At 44.3% G+C, this 23,347-nt stretch overlaps 1 protein-coding gene across 1 annotated transcript; it reads left to right on the top strand.

The window, feature by feature from the left end:
- The first annotated feature begins 5,416 nt into the window (after positions 1-5,416).
- On the top strand, positions 5,417-22,983 carry eaf2 (ELL associated factor 2). The gene is made up of 6 exons (XM_080198313.1): positions 5,417-5,590; positions 8,650-8,744; positions 13,892-14,028; positions 16,789-16,946; positions 17,726-17,989; positions 22,167-22,983. Exons 1-6 carry the CDS (start codon positions 5,488-5,490, stop codon positions 22,208-22,210), a joined length of 801 nt encoding a protein of 266 aa, XP_080054439.1. The 5' UTR covers positions 5,417-5,487; the 3' UTR covers positions 22,211-22,983.
- The last annotated feature ends 364 nt before the right edge of the window (positions 22,984-23,347 follow it).

The following is a 23,347-nucleotide window of genomic DNA, read 5'->3' as shown; positions in this document are numbered from 1 at the left end:
GGAGGAGTCAATTACTGGGGGCACAGACTTAAGATGGGAGGGGCAATGTTTAAAGAAGATGTATGAGGCAAGTCTTTTACATGGAGGGTGGTGGGTGCCTGGAACTTGCTGCCGGGGGAGGTAGTAGAAGCAGACACAATAGTGAGTTTTAAGAGGCATCTGGACAAATACATGAATAGGATGGGAATAGAAGGATATGGTCCCTGGAAGGGTAGGGGGTTTTAGTTCAGCTGGGCAGCATGGTCGGTGCAGGCTTCGAGGGCCAAAGGGCCTGTTCCTGTGCTGTAATTTTCTTTGTTCTTTTTTGTTCTTTGATGCATCCAGGTCCTGCTGCACATTCTCCTCTTCCAATTTACAGCCATTCAGGCAGTGATCTGCCTTCTTGTTTTTACTTCCAAAGGGAATATCCTCACCCAATCTGGAGAAATCCTGTAAAATAGACGCTAGCTTTCTTATCTTCTGCCTCTGATAGTAGTCTTCCTGTAGATGTTGCTTTGACAGGCTGGCTTCAAGGATCACCGTTGGTGATGATCATCTACCAAACATGGTCAGAGTCACTTCTGGGACTGAAGGTGGCCATTTTGCCCACAATTTCCAGCTCCCTGCAAAGCAATCGAGTCATTCCCACTTCCCCACTCAATCCTTATTGGCTTGCAAGTTTATTTCCTTCAAATATCCATTTATTTTTATTTTTGAAGGTCTTCATTGTTTTGCTTCCACCACCCTTGTATGAGCTGTAAAACAGGTTCTTCCCAACATCCCCCTGTCTTTCCTTACCCATAATCTTAAATCTGCGTCCCCTGGTCTTTGTACCATCAGCCAATGGGAAAAGGTCTAGTTGATCTATACCTGTCATAATCTTATGTATAACTTAGTTCTGGTCCCCTTACCTAAAAAAGAATATAGTAACATTGGAAGCAATCCAAAGGAGATTCAACGGGCTAATTCCTGGGATGACAGAGTTGTCCCAACAAGAGACTAAATAGCCCAGGTCTGTCAGGAATTTAGAAGAGTGAGGGGTGACCTTATTCAAAGATATAAGATCCTGAGGGGGCTTGACAGGATAGGTGGTGAGATGTTTTCAACAGTGGGAGAGTCTCAACAAGGGGACGTAGATAAAAGATAAAGATCCGGTCATTTAAAACTGAGGTATGTAGAAAGTTCTTCTCGCTGAGGGGAGTGAATCTCTGGAATTCTCTGCCCTGAAGGGTAGCGGAGGCTGGATCATTAGAAGTGTTCAAAGTGGAGGTAGATAGATATTTGATATTGAGGAATAGAGGGCCGTGGGGAAATGGCTCAGAAAAGGAGTTGAGGCCAGTATAGATCAGCCATGATCATATTGAATGGCAGGGCAAGCTGGAAGGGCCTAGTGACCTACCCTGCATCTATTTGTTGCGCTATTCACCTCAATCAAAGCTCCTCAATCTGCTTTGCACACAGTTGGGGGGGTGGGGCAAGGGCAGTCTTTCCAATCTAAGCTTGTTATTATAATGTTCAAATCCTTTGATTTTGATTTGATTTATTGTCACACGCATTAGTATGCAGTTCTGGTTATACAAGTAACACATTTATCTACAAGATGTCACAATTCTCTTCCCCCATCTATGCTAATTTCTCAAGTCTGTTCATGCAAATTGTGCAGAAATAGCTCAAGTGTGCAGGTGTTCAAAAGTGTGGCAGAGCAAAGCTTACTGCTGGCACACTGCTTTGTGTTGTGAAGTAGCATCTGCACCATCACTGGAAGGCTGCAGTCCCACTCAATCATATTAATTCCCAACTGTGCTTCTTCAGAACTGTCAAACCATAGCAGCAACTAGCACACGACACACTCATGCAGGCTTTTATTTTGGATAATAAACGGTGCCAGACCTTACAAGGGAAATCTAGGATTTCTCCCTGCTGACCTCAGCAATAATAAGCGCAAAATATGTATTTTGTACTCGAATGCACAGGCAATTAGGAATCAGGTAAATGGAAGTATAGGACATGAGTTAGCCCCAGGATTTCAAAGGTGCTGAAGAGATAAGCCACGGGAGGCTCTGGCTGTAAATCATCATGATATTGGCATATGTGTAACCCTGGGCTACTGCTTTGCAATTTACCGAAAGATCTAAAAAGGATGAGCAGCAGATAAAAGTAGGCAATCCACAAGATGTATTTAATACCAATTTCTGTATATTACACACAGCAAATCCATAAACTCAACAGTCTGCATATAAGGGTAATTGTTATCTTACTCATTTTTCATAAGTACAGGTCCTCCAAAACTATGTGGGAAAAAGGAAAGGAAATTTGTCCCCTGCGACTAGTCTTCATATTTGGAAAAGCTATTAAATTCAATATGACCAATTAGTTTATTAGATTTATCTGGGAGAACCCCTGTTGCTGTTTTTAAACACAGTGTCACCACCAGTGCTTTTTTCACAAGTTTCCATTCAGACAAATTGTGCAAAAATAGCTCACTGCAGATGTTCAAAAGTATAGTTAAACCAAAGCTCTTTAGTCTCAGAAACGACTGAATGATTGCATTACAAGACGTATTTAATACAAATTTCTCAATGCACTTGCTGTTTCTGTATATTACGTCAAAGAAATCCATAAACACAGCAATCCGCATATATGTGCTGTAATTGTTATCTTACTAAATATTCATAATTACAGGTCCTCCAAAACCATATTGGAAAAACAGAAATAAATTTGTTTGGAATCTGCCCTCTCGTCTTCTGCTGAAATCAAGCACGAGGCAGTAAAAATGATTAATGTCAGAGAGGGGAGGGGGTAGGGAGAAAACTGATGGTGTAGTGGGGCATAGACATTGTTTTTCAAGTTGAGCTCTGATCCATTATCTCCAAGTTCAGGTCTTGCCTGGGTAGCTAAATATTTTCATAATTTTTCTGTCTTAAATTCATATTTCCAGCGTTGGAAGTATCTTACCTTTGCATTCCTTGGTACTTTGACAATCGCACTCAGGTATCAGAATGACTAATTTTAGAAACACGGAAGTTTCACACTTTTGTGAAAGCTGACACTAAGAACCAGCTGGAAAACTGAAGCTATTTTAAATTTGTTTTAAAAAAAAACAGCTTCACCTTTGCATTGAGAAACTTGGAAAGATTTACAGCACTGAAGGAGGCCATTCAGTCCATTGTGTCCTTGCTGGCCAGGAGAAGAGTTGATCCACTCTAATCACACCTTTCAGTTCTTGGTCCTGTAAGTTATGGCACCTCAAGTGTGCGTCCAAGCATTTTTCAAATGTGTTGGGTGTTTCTGCGCTCACTATCCATTCAGGCAATGAGTTACAAACACCAACTTGTCATTGGGGTGAAAATATATGTCCTCAGACCTCCTTTTATTTTCTGGTGAATTACTGCTGTGAATTAATGCAGCTAGGGCGGACAAAGAAGTCAAGGGAATGCATATCATGTGTTTCCATGATGTGGAGATGCCACTTTTGGGCTGGGGTGGGCACTGTAAGAAGTCTCACAACACCAGGCTATTGTCGAACAGGTTTATTTGGTAGCACGAGCTTTTGGAGCGCTGCCCTTCATCAGGTGAGACTGATGCATTCGTTCCAAAAGCTCGTGCTACCAAATAAACCTGTTGGACTTTGACCTGTTGTTGTGAGACTTCTTACTGTATTACGTGTCTGTAACAGAACTAGTTCAAACCACCCCTTCCGATTTACAAAAATTTAAAGTTTATTTATTAGTCACAAGTAGGCTTACATTAACAGTACAATGAAGTTACTGTGAAAGTCCCCAAGCCACTACACTCAGGCACCTGTTCGGGTACACTGAGGGAGAATTTAGCATGGCCAACGCACCTAAACAGCACATCTTCCGGCCTGCGGGAGGAAACCGGAGCACCCGGAGGAAACCCACGCAGACATGGGGAGAACTTGTCGATTCCGTACAGATTCCACCCAAGCCAGGAATCGGACCTGGGTCCCTGTGAGTCAGCAGTGCTCACCATTGTGCCACCGTGCCGCCAAGACAGCATGGCAAATTTTAAACATAAAGAACTCTCCCCTCTCCAAGCTTAAAGTGAGATCGTTACTGACATCTGGAATCCAAATATCACCAGAATGCACAGCAGTCGGTCATCCTGTGGATCACGCTGTTGCTTGTGGGATCTTGCTGTGCACAACTTGGCTGCCGTGTTCCTTCCCTACATCACATTAGTAACCATGCTTCAAAAGGGGCTGAGGAGAGGTCCCAGATTTAAAGTAAGTGGCAAAAGAAGCAAAACCAACAGGCAAAGTAACTTGTCTCATCAAGCAAGGTGCTGGGATTTGGAATGCACTGCCTGAGAGTCTGATGGAGAACACAGAATTGAGACTTTCAAAAGGAAATTGGATTATTATTTGAAAAGGAAGATTGAGCAGGCTATGGGGAGAGTGGCTTTAAGAGAATTGCTTATTTGGAGAATCGGTACAGATTTGATGGGCAGAATGGCTACCTTCAGTGCCATAACAATCCTATGATTCTCCTTACTCCTTCCCCAGTTCTGTTCAAGTATTTATCCGCTTCCCAGTTTCATGGTCACCATTAATTCCAGATTTATCATTTAAATTTGAATTCCACCAGCTGCCATGGTGGTACTTTAACCCAGGTCCCCAGAATAATGGTCTAGGCCTCAGGATTAATGGTCCAGTGAAATTCCCACGACGTCACCATAGGATCCTTACAGTGCAGAAGGAGGCCATTCAGCCCATCCAGCCTGCACTGACAACAATCCCACCCAAGCCCTATCCCCTTAACCCCATGCATTTATCCTGCTAAATCCCCCTGACACTAAGGGACAATTTACCACGGTCGATCCACGTAACCTTTGGACTGTGGGAGGAAACTGGAGCACCCAGAGGAAACCCACGCTGACCGGAAGACAATGTGCAAACACCACACAGACAATGACATTAGACTGGAATCAAACTTGGGTCTCTGATGCTGTGAGGCTACTGTGCTAACCTTTATGCCACCATCTGCCACATAGCTGAATTGCTCAATGGGACAACCAGAATGATGGGCTGAGGGGCCTCCTTCTGTGTTGTAAAGATTCAGTGATTTGGTGTAAAGTGCTTTGGATGGGTTTTCATGGTAATTTCATTGCAGTGTTAATGTAAATACAAGTCCCCCAATGTCATTTGGGAACTAGTGACTATCTGGGGGCGGGGCCACTGATTCTGATGACGTGACGTGTCCCCGCCCCATCAGCCTGTAATGACGTCCGCGCGTGCACGTAAACGTCAGAGAGGCACGGCCAAATACGGAGTGACGGCTGACAATCCTGAGATGATGGACAACCGGCTGGACCAATCAGGAAGGGGATTAGCACCGGGCCCGTCCTGTCAATCAGACTATGGCCAATCAGCGGCAGGTTGGGGGGGCGGGACCTGTGTCTTTGTCCCCTCCCCCTTCCGGGGTGGGAGTGCTGTCCGCGGCCGCACCGCCAGTGGCCCCGAGGAGGGAGAGAAGTGGCGCTTGGAGAATGAATGGCGGAGGGCTCTCTCACTTTGACAGCAAGGAACACCTTTTAAAGCTGGGCTCCAGCTTCGACAGGCAGCCCAAGTGCGGGTTCCACACCATCAGATGTAAGTGGCGGCCGCTGGCCGGAGAGAATGCGCCCCCTGCGTGTGGGAGGAGGGAAATGCAGGAGGCGGGAGGACTGAGGAGGAGGAGGAAGGGGGAGATTGAGATTGAGGGTGAGGGGGGAGAAGGAGGAGAGATTGAGGGAGAGGGGGTGGAGGAGGAGAGGTTGAGGAGGAGGGATTGAGGGGGAGACTGAGGGAGAGGAGGAGGGGGAGACTGAGGGAGAGGAGGAGGGGGAGACTGAGGGAGAGGAGGAGGGGGAGACTGAGGGAGAGGAGGAGGGGGAGACTGAGGGAGAGGAGAAGGAGGAGGGGGAGACCAGAAGGAGTTTAGGGAAGCACAGGGATGAAGATAGAAAAGGAATTTGGAGAGTCAGAATGGATATAGGCTGGAAAACCTGAGTGCAAAAAATTTACAGGAAAAGTTTCAAGGATGAGAGATTTCAGACTCATAGATTAATTGTTTAAGGTTGAATTGTTCTTCTTGGACTAGAGAGGTTGAGTGGATAAGATCGAAGTGTTCAAAATCGTGAAGGGTGCAGATAGCGTAGAGAGAAACTGTTGCTGTTGGTAGAAAAATTGGGAACCAAGAGTACACTGATTTAAGATGACTTGCACAGGAACCAAAAGCAAGATGAGGAAAGCATTTTCTGCATTGAGCGGTCAGGATCTGCCCGAGAGTGTGGCGGAGGCAGAGATCTGCCCGAGAGTGTGGCAGGCAAGGAAATTGGATCAGCAGCTGAAGAGAAACTTGCTTTGGTACAGGGAGTGGACAGGGGACTTAGACTCGCTGAGTTGTTCTTGTGAAACCAGCACAGAGACAGTGAACCAAGCAGCCACCCCCTTTTCTGTAACCATTCTATGATTGAGGATTAACGAAGGAGAAGTGGCAAAGGAAGAATTGAAGGAAACGCGGGGATGAGGAAGAGGAATGGTGATTTCTGGAGAAGCACTTGGAGGAGGAGCAGAGGAATAAAGATAAACAAGGTGTGTCAGTCCACCTTGTTGTCTAACGAGGGGCATGCACACAGTGGGTCGTGCGTGGGCTGCGCTTGGATGTTTTGAGAGTGGCCGAGTACTTTGCGTTGTGTGTGCTTAAACCTGGACTAGCAGCTGGGCACCACCACAGCTCAGTGACTATCACTGCTAGCTGTGCAGATACATGGATTTGGGCCAGCGTCTGTGGGAGTTTGCGCATTCTCCCTGTGGTTGCGTGGGTTTCCTCCAGGTGCTCCGGTTTCCTCCCACACACCAAAGATGTGCTCTTAGGCTGATTGGTGTACCAAATTGTCCCTACACTATTCTCCCCTGAATAATAGGGGTACCATTCGCATACACACGGAGCAAGGTATGTGTAGGAAAATGCTTTGTTGAGATGGCGGCGCGGGCTCATGGGCCGAAGGGCCTGTTTCCCGTGCTGGGTTGTTGTTTGTACTTTGTTCTTGTTCTAACTTGGAAGCAAAAGCACGGGGAAAAGACTGGAGAATAAACAAAGTAGGAGAGGGTCTTCAAATAGAGTGGGAATGGAGGAATGAGAAAAATGACTTGGATAAGGTGGAGAAATAAAGATTGAAATGGGATGACTGGAAAAGAGTCATGATGAGATGCTGGCATTGGACTGGGGTAAACACAGTAAGAAGTCTGACAACACCAGGTTTAAGTCCAACTGATTTATTTGATAGTAAACTCACAAGCTTTCACAAGGTAAACCTCGAAACCTGGTGTTATCAGACTTCTTACTATGACTGGAAAAGACAGGGAAGAATAATTGAAGAAAATGGGGAATGACGAAGGGAAAGAGGGATGTAAGGATGTGGAGAGTTTGAAGAGCACTGTAATTGTTCAGGAAGTCCTGGGTGTATGATTCATATCCTATGACATTATTAAACTTGTATTACATGTGTGTTGTATCATTAAACTACGTGTGCTATGTGATTGCTCAGTCAGTAAATGTAATGGGACTGACTGGTATGTATTCAGGCCTGCATATTTCCCAGATTCATCTTCAGCTGGGCTGGAGCAGCCTGAGGGATTTTGTACTAGTGCTCAAGATGAGGAAGGGGAATACTCAGCCAATGTGTCAGCTCCTGATGGTTTGCTATTCGGCGCAGACTTTCAGGAAAGGTTCGTGGTTGGTTGTTAAGCAGTTGACCCTAATGTTGCATCAGGTAGTTAGTGTTCTGTAATTCAGTGTATCCTTTGTGATTAAAATGATTAACAAAACTAATCCTGCTACCACACTGGCCTCTCATCACACCTTCCTCAGAGCTGCCCGAAGATTATGCTGATAGTCAACATCAAGGCTGAGAGCAGATATTAGCCATTTGAGTATAAAAGCATGCAGCCAGATGCTACCAAACCTGCTAAGTAGTTTACCCAGCACTTTCTGTTTTCATTTTAAATAATTGACACTCTTGTCACTTACCAGAGGTAAAAAAACACTCCCTGTACTTTCCCCAGTCACTCTAACAAAACTCTGCAGCTTTAAAAATGTTTATTCAACCTTCTCTAGTTTATAAAGGAGTAGACCATTCGCCCTCAGATTGGCTTACTTCTGCTCCTATGTCTTATAGTTTTGTGTATTGCATTATTCAATTAGATCATAGTTTTCCTGTATCATAAGAACATAAGAACATAAGAAATAGGAGCAGGAGTAGGCCATCTAGCCCTTCGAGCCTGCCCCGCCATTCAATAAGATCATGGCTGATCTGTCGTGGCTCAGTTCCACTTTCCCGCCCTCTCCCCATAACCCTTAATCCCCTCTCTTATCAAGAACCCATCAACCCGCTTCTTAAAAATATTTAGCGAGGCAGCCTCCACCACTTCAACGGGCAGAGAATTCCAGAGATTCACCACCCTTTGAGTGAAGAAGTTCCTCCTCAACTCCGTTCTAAACCTATCTTAACCCGGTTTTCGTGTATCTTAACCCGGTTTTCCTGTATCCCTTCCATACCCTTACCCAACAGAAATCAATCTATCTCCGCTTTGTCATTTTTATTGGCACTGGCCAGTGAGGGGTTTGCAGACTGCCAGAGTCCTTCATCGTTGCTTTATCATTTCAGATGATTTCAAACCAGCATCCATCGACACGGCATGTGAAGGAGATCTCGAAGTTGGGAAAGGAGAACAGATCACAATCACCTTTCCAAACATAGAGGTAAGCGTGGAAAGTTAGCCTGCTTTTGGCTTCTTGCGTGTCCACATACCAGCAAGATGTGTTTAGTGTGCGTTGTTAGGAGAGTCAAGGTATAGATTACAAAAGAAGGGAGGACATGTTGGAGTTGTGCAGAACTTTGGTGAGGCTATGGCTGGTGTACTGTGTGCAGTTCTGGTGTGCTTGCACCAGAGGGGAGTGCAGAGGAGATTCACCAGGACGCTGCCTGGGACGGAACATTTAAGTTATGAAGAGAGGTTGAATAGGCTTGAGTTGTTTTTGTTGAATTGATTTATTATTGTCACATGTATTTGCATGCAGTGAAAAGTATTGTTCTTGCGAATGATACTGACAAAGCATACCGTTCATGGAGGAGGAAAGGAGAGAGTGCAGAATGTAGTGTTACAGTGTTGGCTAAGGTGTGGAGAAAAATCCACTTAACACGAGGTAGGTCCATTCAAAAAGTTGGACCAGAGAAGACTGAGGGGGTGACCGGATTGGGATTATGAAGGGCGTGGACAAGTGTTTCTTGTGTGTTGGTGCAGACTCGATGGTCCAAATGGTCTCTTTTACACTGATGACTCTGAATGAGTGGGGTCAGAAGATATCAGCCTCTTCTTTCACTGCTGGGGGCCAGGTCTGTCCACCCCATGTTAATGATGCGTCCTATTTTTAGCACACCTGAGAATTGAGATTAGTTCTCGGTACCACTCTTTAGGAATGATATAATTGATTTCTAAGTAGTTGAGAGAAGGTTCACTTGACTCATTCCTGAGATGAGGGGCTTATCTCGCAAGGAAAGGTTGAATACCTTGGGCCTCTACCCATTAGAGTTTAGAAGACTGAGGGGTGATGTTATAGAACATTACAACACTCGATATTGCGCCGACCTGTGAAACCAATCTAAAGCCCATCTAACCTACACTATTCCAATATCATCCTTATGTTTATCCAATGACCATTGAAATGCCCTTAATGTAGGCATCTTAATGTTATTGAAATATATAAGATCCTCAAGGGACTTGGATGTTTCCCCTTGTGAGGAAAGACTAAAATTAGGAGACACAATTTAAAAATATGTCTCTTAAAACTGACGTGAACATTTTCTCCCAAGAGAATCATAGAACCCTTCAGTGCAGAAAGAGGCCCTTCGGCCCATTGAGTCTGCACTGAACACAATCCCACCCAGGCCCTACCCCCATATCCCTACATATTATACTCACTAATCCCTCTAACCTACGCATCCCTATACACTAAGGGGCAATTTTTTAGCATGGTCAATCAACCTAACCTGCATATCTTTGGACTGTGGGAGGAAATCGGAGGAAACCCACGCAGACACGAGGAGAATGTGCAAACTCCACACAGACAGTGACCCAAGCCGGGAATCGAACCCAGGACCCTGGAGCTGTGAAGCAGCAGTGCTAACCACTGTGCTACCATGCAGCCCTTGGTTGTTGGTGTGTGGAATTCTCTTCCCCAGAAAGCAGTAGAGACTGTGACTTTGAATTTAAGGCAGAGTTAGATAGATTTTTGTTAGGCAAGGGGTCAAGAGTTATGGGGAGGAACAGAAGAATGGAGCTGGGACCACAGTCACTGCAGCCACGATCTTATTGAATGATGGAGCAGGCTTGAAGGGTCAAATGCTGCTCCGTGTTCCGATGAAGGAGATACTTGCCTTTGAGCAAGTGCAGCTTGCATTTGGTCGAAATGGTAGCAGGACTCCAAAGCTTAAATTTAGAGGAGGGGTTACACAAAATAGGGTTGTATTTCCTGAAATTTAGATTAAGGATTAAAGATATTTAAGGTACACTATGGGAGCAGATAGAGAGAAACTAGGAGGGGAATGTGGGACTGGAGGGCATAATCTACAAATTAGAGCCAGAAGTTTCGGAAGTGAAGTTAGGCCGTGCTTTTACACACGGAGAGAAGTTTGGAACTCTTTCACAAATGATGGTTGATGAAGGATCAATTGTTAATTTTAAATCTGAGATTGACAAACATCTGGTAAACAGGTCACTAAGGGATGTGGGGCAAAGGTAAATTTATAGTGAAGTCACTGATCAGCTTTCATCTCATTGAACAGTGATCTTGCCGACTATGCCATTGTTCTTTCAAATACGCGAATAGGATGGGAATAGAGGGATATGGTCCCTGGAAGGGTAAGGGGTTTTACTTCAGTCAGGCAGCATGTTGGTGCAGGCTTGGAGGGCCGAAGGGCCTGTTCCTGTGCTATAACTTGCTTTGTTCTTTCAGGAGAATAGTCCTAGGGCTAAATGGCCTACTTGTGTTCCTTCCTTCCCATAAAGGTTTCCGTTTTCTAATCACTCGAGTTCCACATGGTGTTGTCTCTTGAGTTAGGACATTGTAGACATGGTGTTGTCTCTTGAGTTAGGACATTGTAGACAATGTGCCCTGAGATGAGTCTGAGCCTCTGATACAACTGAATTAACATGGCACTCAGAAGCTGGAACAGTAGCTTGTGCGGAGAATAGTGGCCTTATTTCACATTTAAACTTTTAAAATTCTCACCCTTATTTCCAAATCCTTTCATGGACTTGCACCTTCCTACCTTTATAACTTCCTGAAGCTCTACAACCCCTGAAATCTCTGTGCTTCTACAGTGCTGGCTGGTTGTGCACCTTCAATTGTCTGGGTTCTCAATTCTGGAATTAAATTCCTACAGTGGCCACCGCTGTATTTGAGAAAATTGGGCACCCTGCCAATCCCAAAGTGTAGGTGTATATTCACTTTCTCAAATAAATTAATCATAACCGTTAGTTGAAATCTTTTTCTCAAAGCAGCATGAATACCATGTATCGTAAACCAAGAGCCTCAGTTGGAGCAAGCTAGATGTGGGGGATGGATTCAATTTATTATTATCACATGTATTGGTATATAGTGAAAAGTATTGTTTCTTGTGTGCAGTGCATACAAAACAAACCATTCATAGAGAAGGAAAGGAGAGAGTAATACTACATTCAGCATAGTCATAGCTAAGTGTAGAGAAAGATCAACTTAATACAAGGTAAGTCCATTCAAAAGTCTAACAGCAGCAGGGAAGAAACAGTTTTTGAGTTGGTTGGTATGTGACCTCAGATTTTTGTATCTTTTTCCTGACGGAAGAAGGCGGAAGAGAGAATGTCTGGGTGCAATGAGGTCCTTGATTATGCTGGCTGCTTTGCCGAGGCGGTGGCAAGTGTAGACAGAGTCAATGGATGGGAAGCTGATTTGTGTGATGGATTGGGCTACATTCATGACCTTTTGTAGTTTCTTGCGGTTTTGGGCAGAGCAGGAGCCATACCAAGCTGTGATACAACAAGAAAGAATGTTTTCTGTGGTGCATCAGTAAAAGTTGGTGAGAGTTGTAGCTGACATGCTGACAGGTGACCACTATCTTCTCAAGCACGACTAAGGGTGGTCAATAAATGCTAGCTTAGTCAGCGTCGGTCACATACTGTAAATGAATTTTTAAAAAACACCCCGTCTCACCAGAAGTAGCACCCTTAAGCCATAGTTAGCCCTGCTCCACTCAAACCTCCTCCCTCCTTACTTAATCTCATTCTATCAGCATATCCTTTTATTTTTTTCCCCCTCAATGGAATTATCCATGTCGCTAAGTTATTCATCTCCATCCACCACTCTGTGGTAATGTGTGTAGAAAATGTTTCTCGAGTGTCCGGTTTTGCTTGATAATATGGCCTTTAAAGGTGTTATATAATTGCAAATTGATTTCTTGAACATCAGCCTATTTTTTAATAGGTCCCCCTTTGCTTGTGCTATTGGTGTGACCTCATTGATATCTGCCACTGTTTAAATCTAGCCCATAATAAAACAATTTCATCTAATGATTAGATCTGAATTATGATTACCGTTGTCCTGAGGCGTCCTCTACTGAGTTGTAGGTTTGACGTTCCATGTGGTCTTAGCATGGAGATGAACATTCGGGGCAGCACAGTGGTTAGCACTGCTGCTTCACAGCGCCTGGGACCAGGGTTCGATTCCCAGCTTGGGCCATTGTCTGTGTGGAGTTTGCACGTTCTCCCTGTGTCTGCATGGGTTTCTTCCGGGTGCTCCAGTTTCCTCCCACATTCTGAAAGATGTGCTGGTTAGCTGCATTGACCAAACGCGCGCCGGACTGTGGCGACTAGGAGAATTTCACAGTAACTTCATTGCAGTGTTAATGTAAGCCTTACTTGTGACTAATAAATAAACCTTTTGCCTCATCTGTTACTCTAGATGTTTTCTTTTCCCAAGTAACAAAGCTGCTGAAAGATTTTCCACATTCGCTGTTCCCTTACTCTTGACAACCTACAGCTCTTTGAAACTCAAGTCGAGTGCAGCTTCAGGCTAACTTTCTCTTCTGTGTCTCTCTTCTTTTTCAGTTTTGTGCTCTGCTCCACCAGTTTTGACCCTTTGCCTGGGTTTTTCGGTTGGGATGAGAATAGGGGGAATTCCTTTAGCGAAGGAGCCACAACGCCCGTCTAAGATGGGAGACTGAACTCTGGTCTTTTGCCTCGATCTTCATAATTCTATCTCGGTGTGTCAACCAGTCACCAAACTGTTCAGTTCACTTCAGCAGTCATAGAGCAGTGAAGCATACTGACTGCTCAATGTGTCTGTGCCGACTCTCTGGTAATTCTGTCAAATCAGTCCCACTCACCTGCTTTTTCCCTGCAACACTCATTTTTTCTCACTTTAAGTATTTAACCAACTCCTTTTTGAAAATTATTTTTGAATTTGAATTTCCTTTCCCTCCTTTCAGACATCACATTCCAAAACATCATAAGTCACAGTAGTTACTTTCCCAGATATTGTCTCTGGTTCTTGAGCTTTTAAATCTATGTCCTCCCCTTACCAACCATCTTGTCACTTGTTTCTCCATTTTTACTCCTGTCACTCCTTCCAACCTCGTGAAATGTCTGTGCTGGCCCTTTGACATTAGCCTTGCTCCCCTACTCTTTCCCCATGGCCCTGCAAAGTTCTCCTTTCCAATCGTTGATCCAATTTCCCATTTCACAGTTATTGTTGAATCCGCTTCCACCACCTTTTAAGGTCTTGCGCCCAGATCACAACATTGTTCACTTAATGTCAGTCCCAATGCGATTGCTTTTGCTTCCAAACTGAAATGACTGACTTTGGTTCAACAGGGTTCAACGCCACCTGTGTCGGTGTTTAAAGGCTCAAAGAGACCTTACTTGAAAGAGTGTGTTCTGATTGTAAACCATGACACTGGAGAATATCGGCTGGAGAAACTCAGCAGCAACATCACAGTGAAGAAAACCAGGTGAGTGAAACCTGTCACGTGTTAATACAACACCCGAAATCCAGTGTGCCCTCTCACCGTGTGACATGTTACCTGTGTACATCAAGGACCAAGGATTACCTTTAAAAGAAGTGCATTGTAACATGGAATTATAAAATCCCTACAGTACAGAAGTACATTCAGCCCATTGAGTCTGTACCAACCCCAAGCCCACCTAGGCCCTACTCCCGTAACCCACATTTATCTTGCTAATCCCCCAACACAAGTGTCAATTTAGCATGGCCAATCCACCTAACCTGCACATCTTTGGACTGGGAGGAAACCAGAGCACTGGAGGAAACCCACATAGACGCAGGAGAATGTACAAACTCCACACAGATGGTGACCTGAGGCTGGAATTGAACCTCGGTCCCTGGCGCTGTGAGGCAGCAGTGCTAATCATTGTGCCACCGTGCCACGGAGGGAAGTGGGGGGATCAGGATATTGAATTCAATGATCGGCTATGATCAAAATGAATGGCATAGCAGGCTCGAAGGGCTGAATGGCCTACTCCTCCTTCTAGTTTCTATGATTTCAGCTATATGGAGAGAGCAGGCAAGATAGGATGGGATGATGGTTTTTAGAGAAGGTGAAGGAGCGTTTTAATCGCAATGTTCAAAATTATGAAACATTTTGATGAGGCAAATGAAGAAAGTGTTTGCTCTTAACATAAGAAACATAAGAAATAGGAGCAGGAGTAGGCCAACTAGCCCTTCGAGCCTGCCCCGCCATTCAATAAGATCATGGCTGATCTGTCTTGGCTCAGTTCCACATTCCCGCCCTCTCCCCATAACCCTTAATCCCCTCTCTTATCAAAAACCCATCAACCCACGTCTTAAAAACATTTAGCGAGGTAGCCTCCACCACTTCAACGGGCAGAGAATTCCAGAGATTCACCACCCTTTGAGTGAAGAAGTTCTTCCTCAACTCCGTTCTAAACCGCCCGCCCTTTATCTTGAGGCTGTGCCCCCTAGTCCTACTATCCTTTCTGAGCGGGAAAAGTCTCTCCACCTCTATCCTATCCATCCCATTCATCATCTTATACGTCTCAATGAGATCTCCCCTCATTCTTCTAAACTCTAACGAGTACAAGCCTAATTTATTCAGCCTCTCCTCATAGCTCAACCCCCTCAACTCCGGCATCAGCCTAGTAAACCTCCTCTGCACTCCCTCCAAGGCCAAAATATCCTTGCGTAAGTACGGCGCCCAAAACTGCACACAGTACTCCAGCTGCGGCCTCACCAATGCCCTATACAGCCACAGCAAGACCTCCCTACTTTTATATTCAATCCCCCTCGCGATGAAGGCCAGCATCCCATTCGCCTTCCTGACCACCTGCTGCACCTGCAAGCTGGGTTTTTGCGACTCATGCACAAGAACCCCGAGGTCCCTCTGCACCGTCGCCTGCTGCAGTTTTTCTCCACGTAAGTAATAATCCTTCCTACCATTATTCCTACCAAAGTGGACCACCTCGCACTTGCCAACATTAAATTCCATTTGCCATTTCCTGGCCCATTCGCCCAGCCTATCTAGATCCTTCTGTAGACTCTCCCCACCCTCCGCTGGAGTGTCTGTCACCAGATTTCAGCATAATACTGTAGATGCTGAATTAAAAGCAGATAGTGCTGGAAATAAATATTCAGCACTTCTGACAGCATCTGTGGGCAAAAAAATAGAATTAACATTTTGAGTTCCAATAAAAATTGGCCAATGAACCAGGAGAAGTTGAGTTTAAATTTTTTACGTAGTGAATTCTTAAAACCTAGAATTCATTACCTAAAGAAGTGATAGAACAGATTTAATCATAACTTCTAAAAGGAATTTGAATATAAACTTAACAGAAAAAATGACATGTCTGTAGGGAAAGTGAGATTGAATAGGTCTAATTGTGTAGCCTTTTCAAAGAGATATAGACATGATGAATCCAATGATTTGATTTGATTTATTATTGTTACATGTATTCATATACAATGAAAGTGTTTCTTGTGCACTATATAAACAAAGCATACCCTACGTAGAGAAGGAAAGGAGAGGATGCAGAATATAGTGTTACAGTCATAGCTAGGGTGTGGACAAAGATCAACTTAATCAGGGAAGATCCATTCAAAGGTCTGATGGTAGCAGGGAAGAAATTGTTCTGAGTCAGTTGGTACATAACCTCAGACTTTTGTATCTTTTTTCCAATGAAAGAAGGTAGAAGAGGGAATGTCCAGGGCGCGTAATTATGCTGGTTGCTTTGCCGAGGCAGTGGGAAGTGTAGACAGAGTCAGTGGATGGGAGGCTGGTTTGTATGATGGACTGGGCTTTGTTCACGACCCTTTGCAGTTTCTTGCTGTCTTGGGGAGAGCAGGAGCCATATCAAGCTGTGATACAACCAGAGAGAATGTTTCTGTGGAGTAACTATAAAAGTTGGTGAGTGTCGTAGCCAATGTCAATGGATGGGAGTTTGGTTTGCGTGATGACTTGGGCTTCATTCGCAACCCTTTGTAGTTTCACCTTCTTTAGCCACCTTCTATGCTGTATTGTTCTAATGAGGACCTGAACCGATAGCATAGACCGGTTCCTAATTCATCATTTGAGAATCACGCTCAGAGGACACAGGTGGATTGTGAATAGGGATTTTAAATGTTTGTGATTAGTAAATAGGATTAAACAGTGTGATATATCATAAAACTTGGGCAGGGTGCATACTTAACAATCTCAGTGCTTTTTTTTAATGTTCCATTCAATGATTGTGTTCAGGGCGGAAGGAAGCAGCAAAATCCAGTCTCGCCTCGATCAGCAGACCAGTCGCCTGGGGCAACAAATGCGCTTCAATGCCAGGCCCAACTCTGCACCAAAGAGTTCTTCCCCAAAGGAAAAAATGTCACCCACTTCCCAAATGGATGACATTGAGCGAGGTACCGGTGGTGATTTGTTGTCTCTCTTATTTCTCTTCAATGTGCTGATGTCATTTGGCTCATCTTTGAAAGAGATATCCAAATAATCCCACATTCACAATTCCCCACCCACTTTCCCTCTTTCCTCATCACCCTGCAACTGTTTCCTTTGTCAGATATTTATCCAACCGATTTTATTTGATGGGGGTTTGAGAGTAAAGATTGAATCCTGCGCGTGGCCAATCCACCTAACCTATTCTGGACTGTGGGAGGGAACTGGAGCACCCAGAGCAAATCCACGTAGACATGGGGAGAAGGTGCAAAAGCCACACATTGACCCATGGTCAGAATTGAACCAGGATCCTTGTCGCTATGAGGCAGCAATGCTAACCACTGTGCTACCATGCTGCCCATTAAAACTGGCAAGATATTCAAAAATTCTCTTAACAATCATCTAGAATCTATGTTCTCTGGTTTTCCATCCTTAAATAGTTTCTCTTTATTGTGTTCATATTGGATGTGAGTGCAAGTGGCCAAGCCAGCATTGATTGCCCATCCCTAATTGCCCTTCGGATGGTGGGAGTGAGTTGCTTTCCTGAGTCGCTGCAATCCTCATGATGTAGGTCCATCCACTGTGCTGTTAGCAAACATGCTCCTGGTAATTGCATCTAAGGAATTTAAACCTTGTTCTTTCCGAAAACACTATGGAATCTTATCATTTATACCCACCTGACCAGTCAGTTGGCGTTTCTTTCATTCATATTTGACTTGCATTGAAATATTCTGTACATGTTTTGTAGAGCTGATGGCAGAGGTTAGCACCATGGACCAGATGAGTACATCGGACAGTTCATCCGACTCCAAGGGCTCTTCATCCTCTTCCTCGAGCAGTGATAGCTCCAGTGATTCTGAGGATGAGACACACACACCTGCTGTTCCGCCTTCAGTGCCTTCCTCTCATCCAGTTTCAATGCCATTAATAACCCCACCTCCACTACCTCAGCATCACGTACCAACAGCAGATGCTGTTAGCAACAGACCTGAGGAGACTCTGAATACGTTGCGTAAGTTTTCTATTTCAGTTGTTTTAATGCTAAGATTAAGGGTTGAATTGCTTGACTACCTGTTGTTGAGTAATATCCAAATCTATCAATTTAATGGAAAGTGGAATAGGGAAGTTAGAGATAACGAAAGAGGAAATGTAACAGGACATTACAGTCCCACTGGAGCACACATTCTGTCTGCAGTTGTATGTGTGATATTGCAGGTGATTTATATCCCAGACCTTAATGGAGGGAGCATGTGAAGTTTGAAATAAGATAAAGTAGTTTGGTTTATCTAAGCGGTTCCCTCCAAAAGCCACATATAATAAGGACCTAAGAACGTAAGAATTAGGAGAGGAGTCGGCCATCTGGCCCCTTAAGGTTCCTCTGCCATTCAATAAGATCATGGCTGATCTTTTTGTGGACTCAGTTCCACTAACCTGCCCACTCACCATAACCCTTAATTCCTTTACTGTTCAAAAATACATCTACCTTTGCTTTAAAAACATTTAATGAAGGAGCCTCAACTGCTTCACTGGGCAGGGAATTCCACAGATTCACAACCCTTTGGGTGAAGAAGTTCCTCCTCAACTCGGCCTTAAATCAACTCTAATCATTAACTCAGAGTCATCCATTTAAACCCACGAGGAGTTCATCGTCATGCAGTCAAACCCCTACAAAAGGTAATTCAAACAACCCCTCCCCCCCCCCCCCAACACTCCCAGACTACCTATGTAGTTTTACTTATTCACTCATAGTGCTGAGGTGTTAAGATTAGGTATGCTCTATAAGTGAATGGGTCTACTGCAGCTGACGATTCAATGGTTGTCGCTATGTAACAGGATCCAGGTAAGAATTTTGAGGCTAACCTCAAACCTGCTCATTGGAGTACACTTACATCAATGTACAAAATTACTGGTGGTATTGCCCAGAGTTAACAAGGTGAGACAGTTAAGAAACTGGCACGGTGGCACAGTGGTTAGCAGTGCTTCCTCACAGCACCAGGGACCCGGCTTCAATTTCAGTCTTGGGTGAGTGTGGAGTTTGCGTGTTCTCCCTGTGTCTGCGTGGATTTCCTGCGGGTGATCCGGTTTCCTCCCACAGTCCAAAGATGTGCAGGTTAGGTGAATGGGCCGTGTTAAATTGTCAGGGGGATTAATGGGTAAATGCTTGGAATTACGGGAATAGGATCTGGTTGGGATTGTTGTTGGTGCAGGCTCGATGGGCTGAATGGCTTCTTTCTGCACTGAAGGGATTCTACGATTTTTACTTGCTCCAGATAGCCAATTTGTGGGTGGCGCCTGTAACCACAACGTAATAGCAGATCATAAATGTGAATGACCGGTAACAGTTTACAGAAGGGTGTCCCAAGATAGCAAGCACATTTTTTGTGAATGAGAAGTGTATGGCCTCTGCAATCTTTCCTCCATAACATACCAGTTAATTTGAGGATATACACATAGACAAAATAAAGTGTAATATTCAGGGCCAGGGTGAGGAGAGTGAATGGAGATGTCAGAATAATTGCATCCAGGAGTGGGAGGGAAGGAGGGAGGGGAGCAGGGAAAGTGGAAGGAAAGGAAGAGGGAAAGAGATGTTGAGATTGAGGAGGTGAGGAGAAGGAAGCTTGGAAAGAAATGGAGGGACTTAGAACAGTGGAGAGGTTTAAGAGAGGGTTCTGTTTTTGAAAAAGGAGGATGATGAGGAATACGGAGAGTTGCAGGGCCAGGAAAAACAATTATAAGAAATGGAGCGGAGGGAGGAAACTCTGCTCTTGGCACCTCTTTTAATGTAGGTGTGAGGACAGTGTTCTTCTTGTTCCCTGGTCTCCCAATTCCACAAGAGATTTGATATTTGATCCTGACTCATTTATGCATTGTGGGTTTGTGGTTCAATCCATGTTCAGGGTTGGGAGAGTTTGGTCCAATCTACTGTAAGATTTCAGGTTTATGTTGGGAGTCTCAGATTACCCAGTGGTCAAGAACTCATAAGTGATTTTAAGTTACTTAACTATTGCTTCTCAATAAATTATGATGCATACGCTATAAAGATAAGAGGAGCATACAACCATGACAGTTGAGAGTGATTTACTAGGAGCGGTTCACTAATGTCCTTTAGGGAAGGAAATCTGCCATCCTTACCTGTGCTGGCGTACATGTGACTCCAGACCCACAGCAATGTGACTGGCCTTTAAATGCCCTCTGAAATGGCCTAGCAAGCTGCTAAGTTCAAGGGCAGCTAGGGTCAGGTAATAGATTCTGGCCCAGTGATGTCTGCATTCCATGAATGAATGTAAAAAAAACTTATCCCAGAGACCAAATGAAAAAATGTAATTGGAAGTGATAGTCCCTTTGTTTGCAGCAGTCTTCTCTTTGTGCTTTGCCTTCTCGAGTTGAAGTGTAGCATTAGGAAGTCTTCTCTCAGGAGGACTGTCCTCTACTCCTCTGAACATTCATTGGTGTACCTGATTTCTGGGGGTCTTTGTTGAATCATTTATTCAATTGCACATTAACGCGGGACTGATATTCAAGGTAATCCCTCCTATTTTGATCAGAGAATGCAGCATTCTATGGTGCAGAGGGACCTGGGGCTCCTTGTGCATGGTGGCACTGTGTCGCAAAAACCCAGTCTGCAGTTGCAGCAGGTGATCAAGGCGGCGAATGGGATGCTGGCCTTTATAGCGAGGGGGATAGAATATAAAAGCAGGGAGGTCTTGCTGCAACTGTACAGGGCATTGGTGCAGCTGGAGTACTGTGCAGTTTTGGTCGCCGCACTTGTGCAAGGATATTTTGGCCTTGGAGGGAGTGCAGAAAAGGTTCACTAGGCTGATACCGGAAATGAGGGGGTTAGACTATGAAGAGAGACTAAATAGACTGGGTCTGTACTTGTTGGAGTTTAGAAGGATGGGGGGGGGATCTTATTGAGACGTATAAGATAATGAAAGGGATGGATAGGGTAGAGGTGGGGGGGTGCAGTTTAGAACGGAGTTGAGGAGGAACTTCTTCACTCAAAAGGTGGCGAATCTCTGGAATTCTCTGCCTGTTGAAGTGGTGGAGGCTACCTCGCTAAGTATATTTAAGACACGGGTAGATAGGTTTTTGACGGACAAGGGAATTAAGGGTTATGGGGAGAAAGCGGGAAAGTGGAATTGAGCCACTTCAGATCAGCCATGATCTTATTGAATGGCGGGGCAGGCTCGAAGGGCTAGATGGCTACTCTTCCTATTTCTTATGTTCTTATGATTCATTACTAACTAATACATCCTGTTTAACCTTCAGTTGGTTTGCAAAGAGGGTCATGAGGTCACCTGCCCATATCAGGATCATCAATGTCTTATTTCAATGCCTGTGCTAGAGACATGAGCTTGATGGAGATAACAGCCCTCATAAAGTTACAAGGGTTATTAGTCACAAGTAAGGCTTGAATTAACACTGCAATGAAGTTACTGTGAAATTCCCGTAATTGCCACACTCTGGCGCCTATTCGGGTCAATGAACCGAAACAGCACGTCTTTCAGAATGTGGGAGGAAACCGGAGCACCTGGAGGAAACCCAGGCAGACACAAGGAGAACATGCAAACTGCACACAGTGACCCAAACCAGGAGTCAAACCCAGGTCCCTGGCACTGTGAAACAGCAGTGCTAAAGATGATGAATGGGATGGATAGGATAGAGGTGGAGAGGCTCTTCCTGCTCAGAAAGGACAGTAGGACTAGAGGGCACAGCCTCAAGATAAAGGGGGGGGGGGGGGGGTGCGGTTTAGAATGGAGTTGAGGAGGAACTTCTTCACTCAAAGGGTGGTGAATCTCTGGAATTCTCTGCCCATTGAAGTGGTGGAGGCTGCCTCGCTAAATATTTTTAAGACGCGGGTTGATAGGTTTTTGATAGGCAAGGGGATTAAGGATTATGGGGAGAGGGCGGGAATGTGGAACTGAGACACGACAGATCAGCCATGATCTTATTGAATGGCGGGTCAGGCTCGAGGGACGAGATGGCCAACTCCTGCTCCTATTTCTTATGTTCTTAACCACCGTGATGTCATGCCGCCCCTCATTGTCCTGTTTTTGGGCTTCCTTTAGAAAGCCAGGGAGAGCTATTTCTATAATAATCAATAGATTGCTTGAGATTTTATGAAGTTATTGCATAGGAACTTCTTATGCTGGTGTGGATAAAATGCTTTCTTTTCATTAAATTTTCAGGAAGTGATCTGCAGCTAAGTGACTCTGGAAGTGACTCTGAGTGAAGAAGCCATCAGTATGTGACTGCAGAGACAGAACTTGGTTGTACTATCCAAACTTTTTAATGAAAACTATGCCAAGAAGAAGAACTAGGAAGAAAATGGTCGTTGTGTAGCAGTGCTGTCTGTATGTGTGTTTGTGTGTGTGTACATTCTGATAAATATAATTTAATAAACTTTTTGTAGCAAGAAAACAGCTACTGCAAGAACTTGGAGGTAATGAGTATAAATGGTGAGCTTGTGAGTCGAAGTTAATTGAACCATTCTCTGCCTTATTGATGTCTTGAGCAAAACTTGATGTCTTAACGAAATCAACTAAGAGTGCTCTTATTACAAAGGATCAGTATCTGATCCATCTAGAAAGGAAGGAACTTGTATTTATCATGATTAGATTTTGCTATAATCAGGCCATGAGGTTTTCAAACATTTTGTTCTACAATCTCAGAGGAATTCTGAATGTGGCTGTGTATAAAGGTGTATAAACATGTGCGCATACAAGTGCGTACAAATATTTATATTATACGTACATACACAGATATTTCTTTTACTAGAAAGCACTTTTTAAACACCGATTGAGATTTTCTTTGCCCTTTGCACTGTGACCAGTTTATTTAAGATGATAACCATTGGCAATTTGATTACAGGTGCACTTTTGGTTCCTTCTAAATCTGAATGATGTTGCCGGGAAAATGTTTTTGCTCTTTCTCTGGCAGTGTGTTTGTACCAGGTATAATAGACTTGTCTTAAAAATGTATTTAGTAAAATATTTAATAATAAAGAGGCCAATATTACTTCTGGTCCAATGTTGAGTGTACAGTTCCTTTGGAAAATTTGATCTCACCACCGTGGACTTTTTCTGCCATTTAATTCAAGGTTGCTGGAGAGAGGATGGCGGGGAAGAAACGTGCCTGAATTTCTAATCTCTACTCCCCATGCAACCTGACCCCCTCTTTGTTTTTTTCATTCATTCATGGGACATGGGCATCTCAGGCTGGCCAGCATTTATTGCCCATTCCTAGTTACCCTTGGAGGGTAGTTCAGAGTCAAGCACACACTGCTTGACTCTGGAGTCACATGTAGGCCAGACCGGGTAAGAACAGCAGATTCCTTTCCCTAAGGGACATTAATGAACCAGATAGTTTT

Source organism: Carcharhinus amblyrhynchos, chromosome 11 (genome assembly GCF_965287045.1).
Source record: "Carcharhinus amblyrhynchos chromosome 11, sCarAmb.v2.hapA, whole genome shotgun sequence".
Taxonomy (NCBI): Eukaryota; Metazoa; Chordata; class Chondrichthyes; order Carcharhiniformes; family Carcharhinidae; genus Carcharhinus; species Carcharhinus amblyrhynchos.
Note: the sequence above shows the minus strand (reverse complement) of the source record. Positions and strands in the feature narration are given on the sequence as shown.

Excerpts from the sequence above, each read along its gene's own strand:
- eaf2 (XM_080198313.1), top strand. The coding sequence starts at position 5,488 with ATGAATGGCGGAGGGCTCTCTCACTTTGACAGCAAGGAACACCTTTTA. Across the intron at positions 14,029-16,788 it reads ATCACAGTGAAGAAAACCAG|GGCGGAAGGAAGCAGCAAAA; the intron begins GTGAGTGAAACC and ends GATTGTGTTCAG. Across the intron at positions 16,947-17,725 it reads AATGGATGACATTGAGCGAG|AGCTGATGGCAGAGGTTAGC; the intron begins GTACCGGTGGTG and ends CATGTTTTGTAG.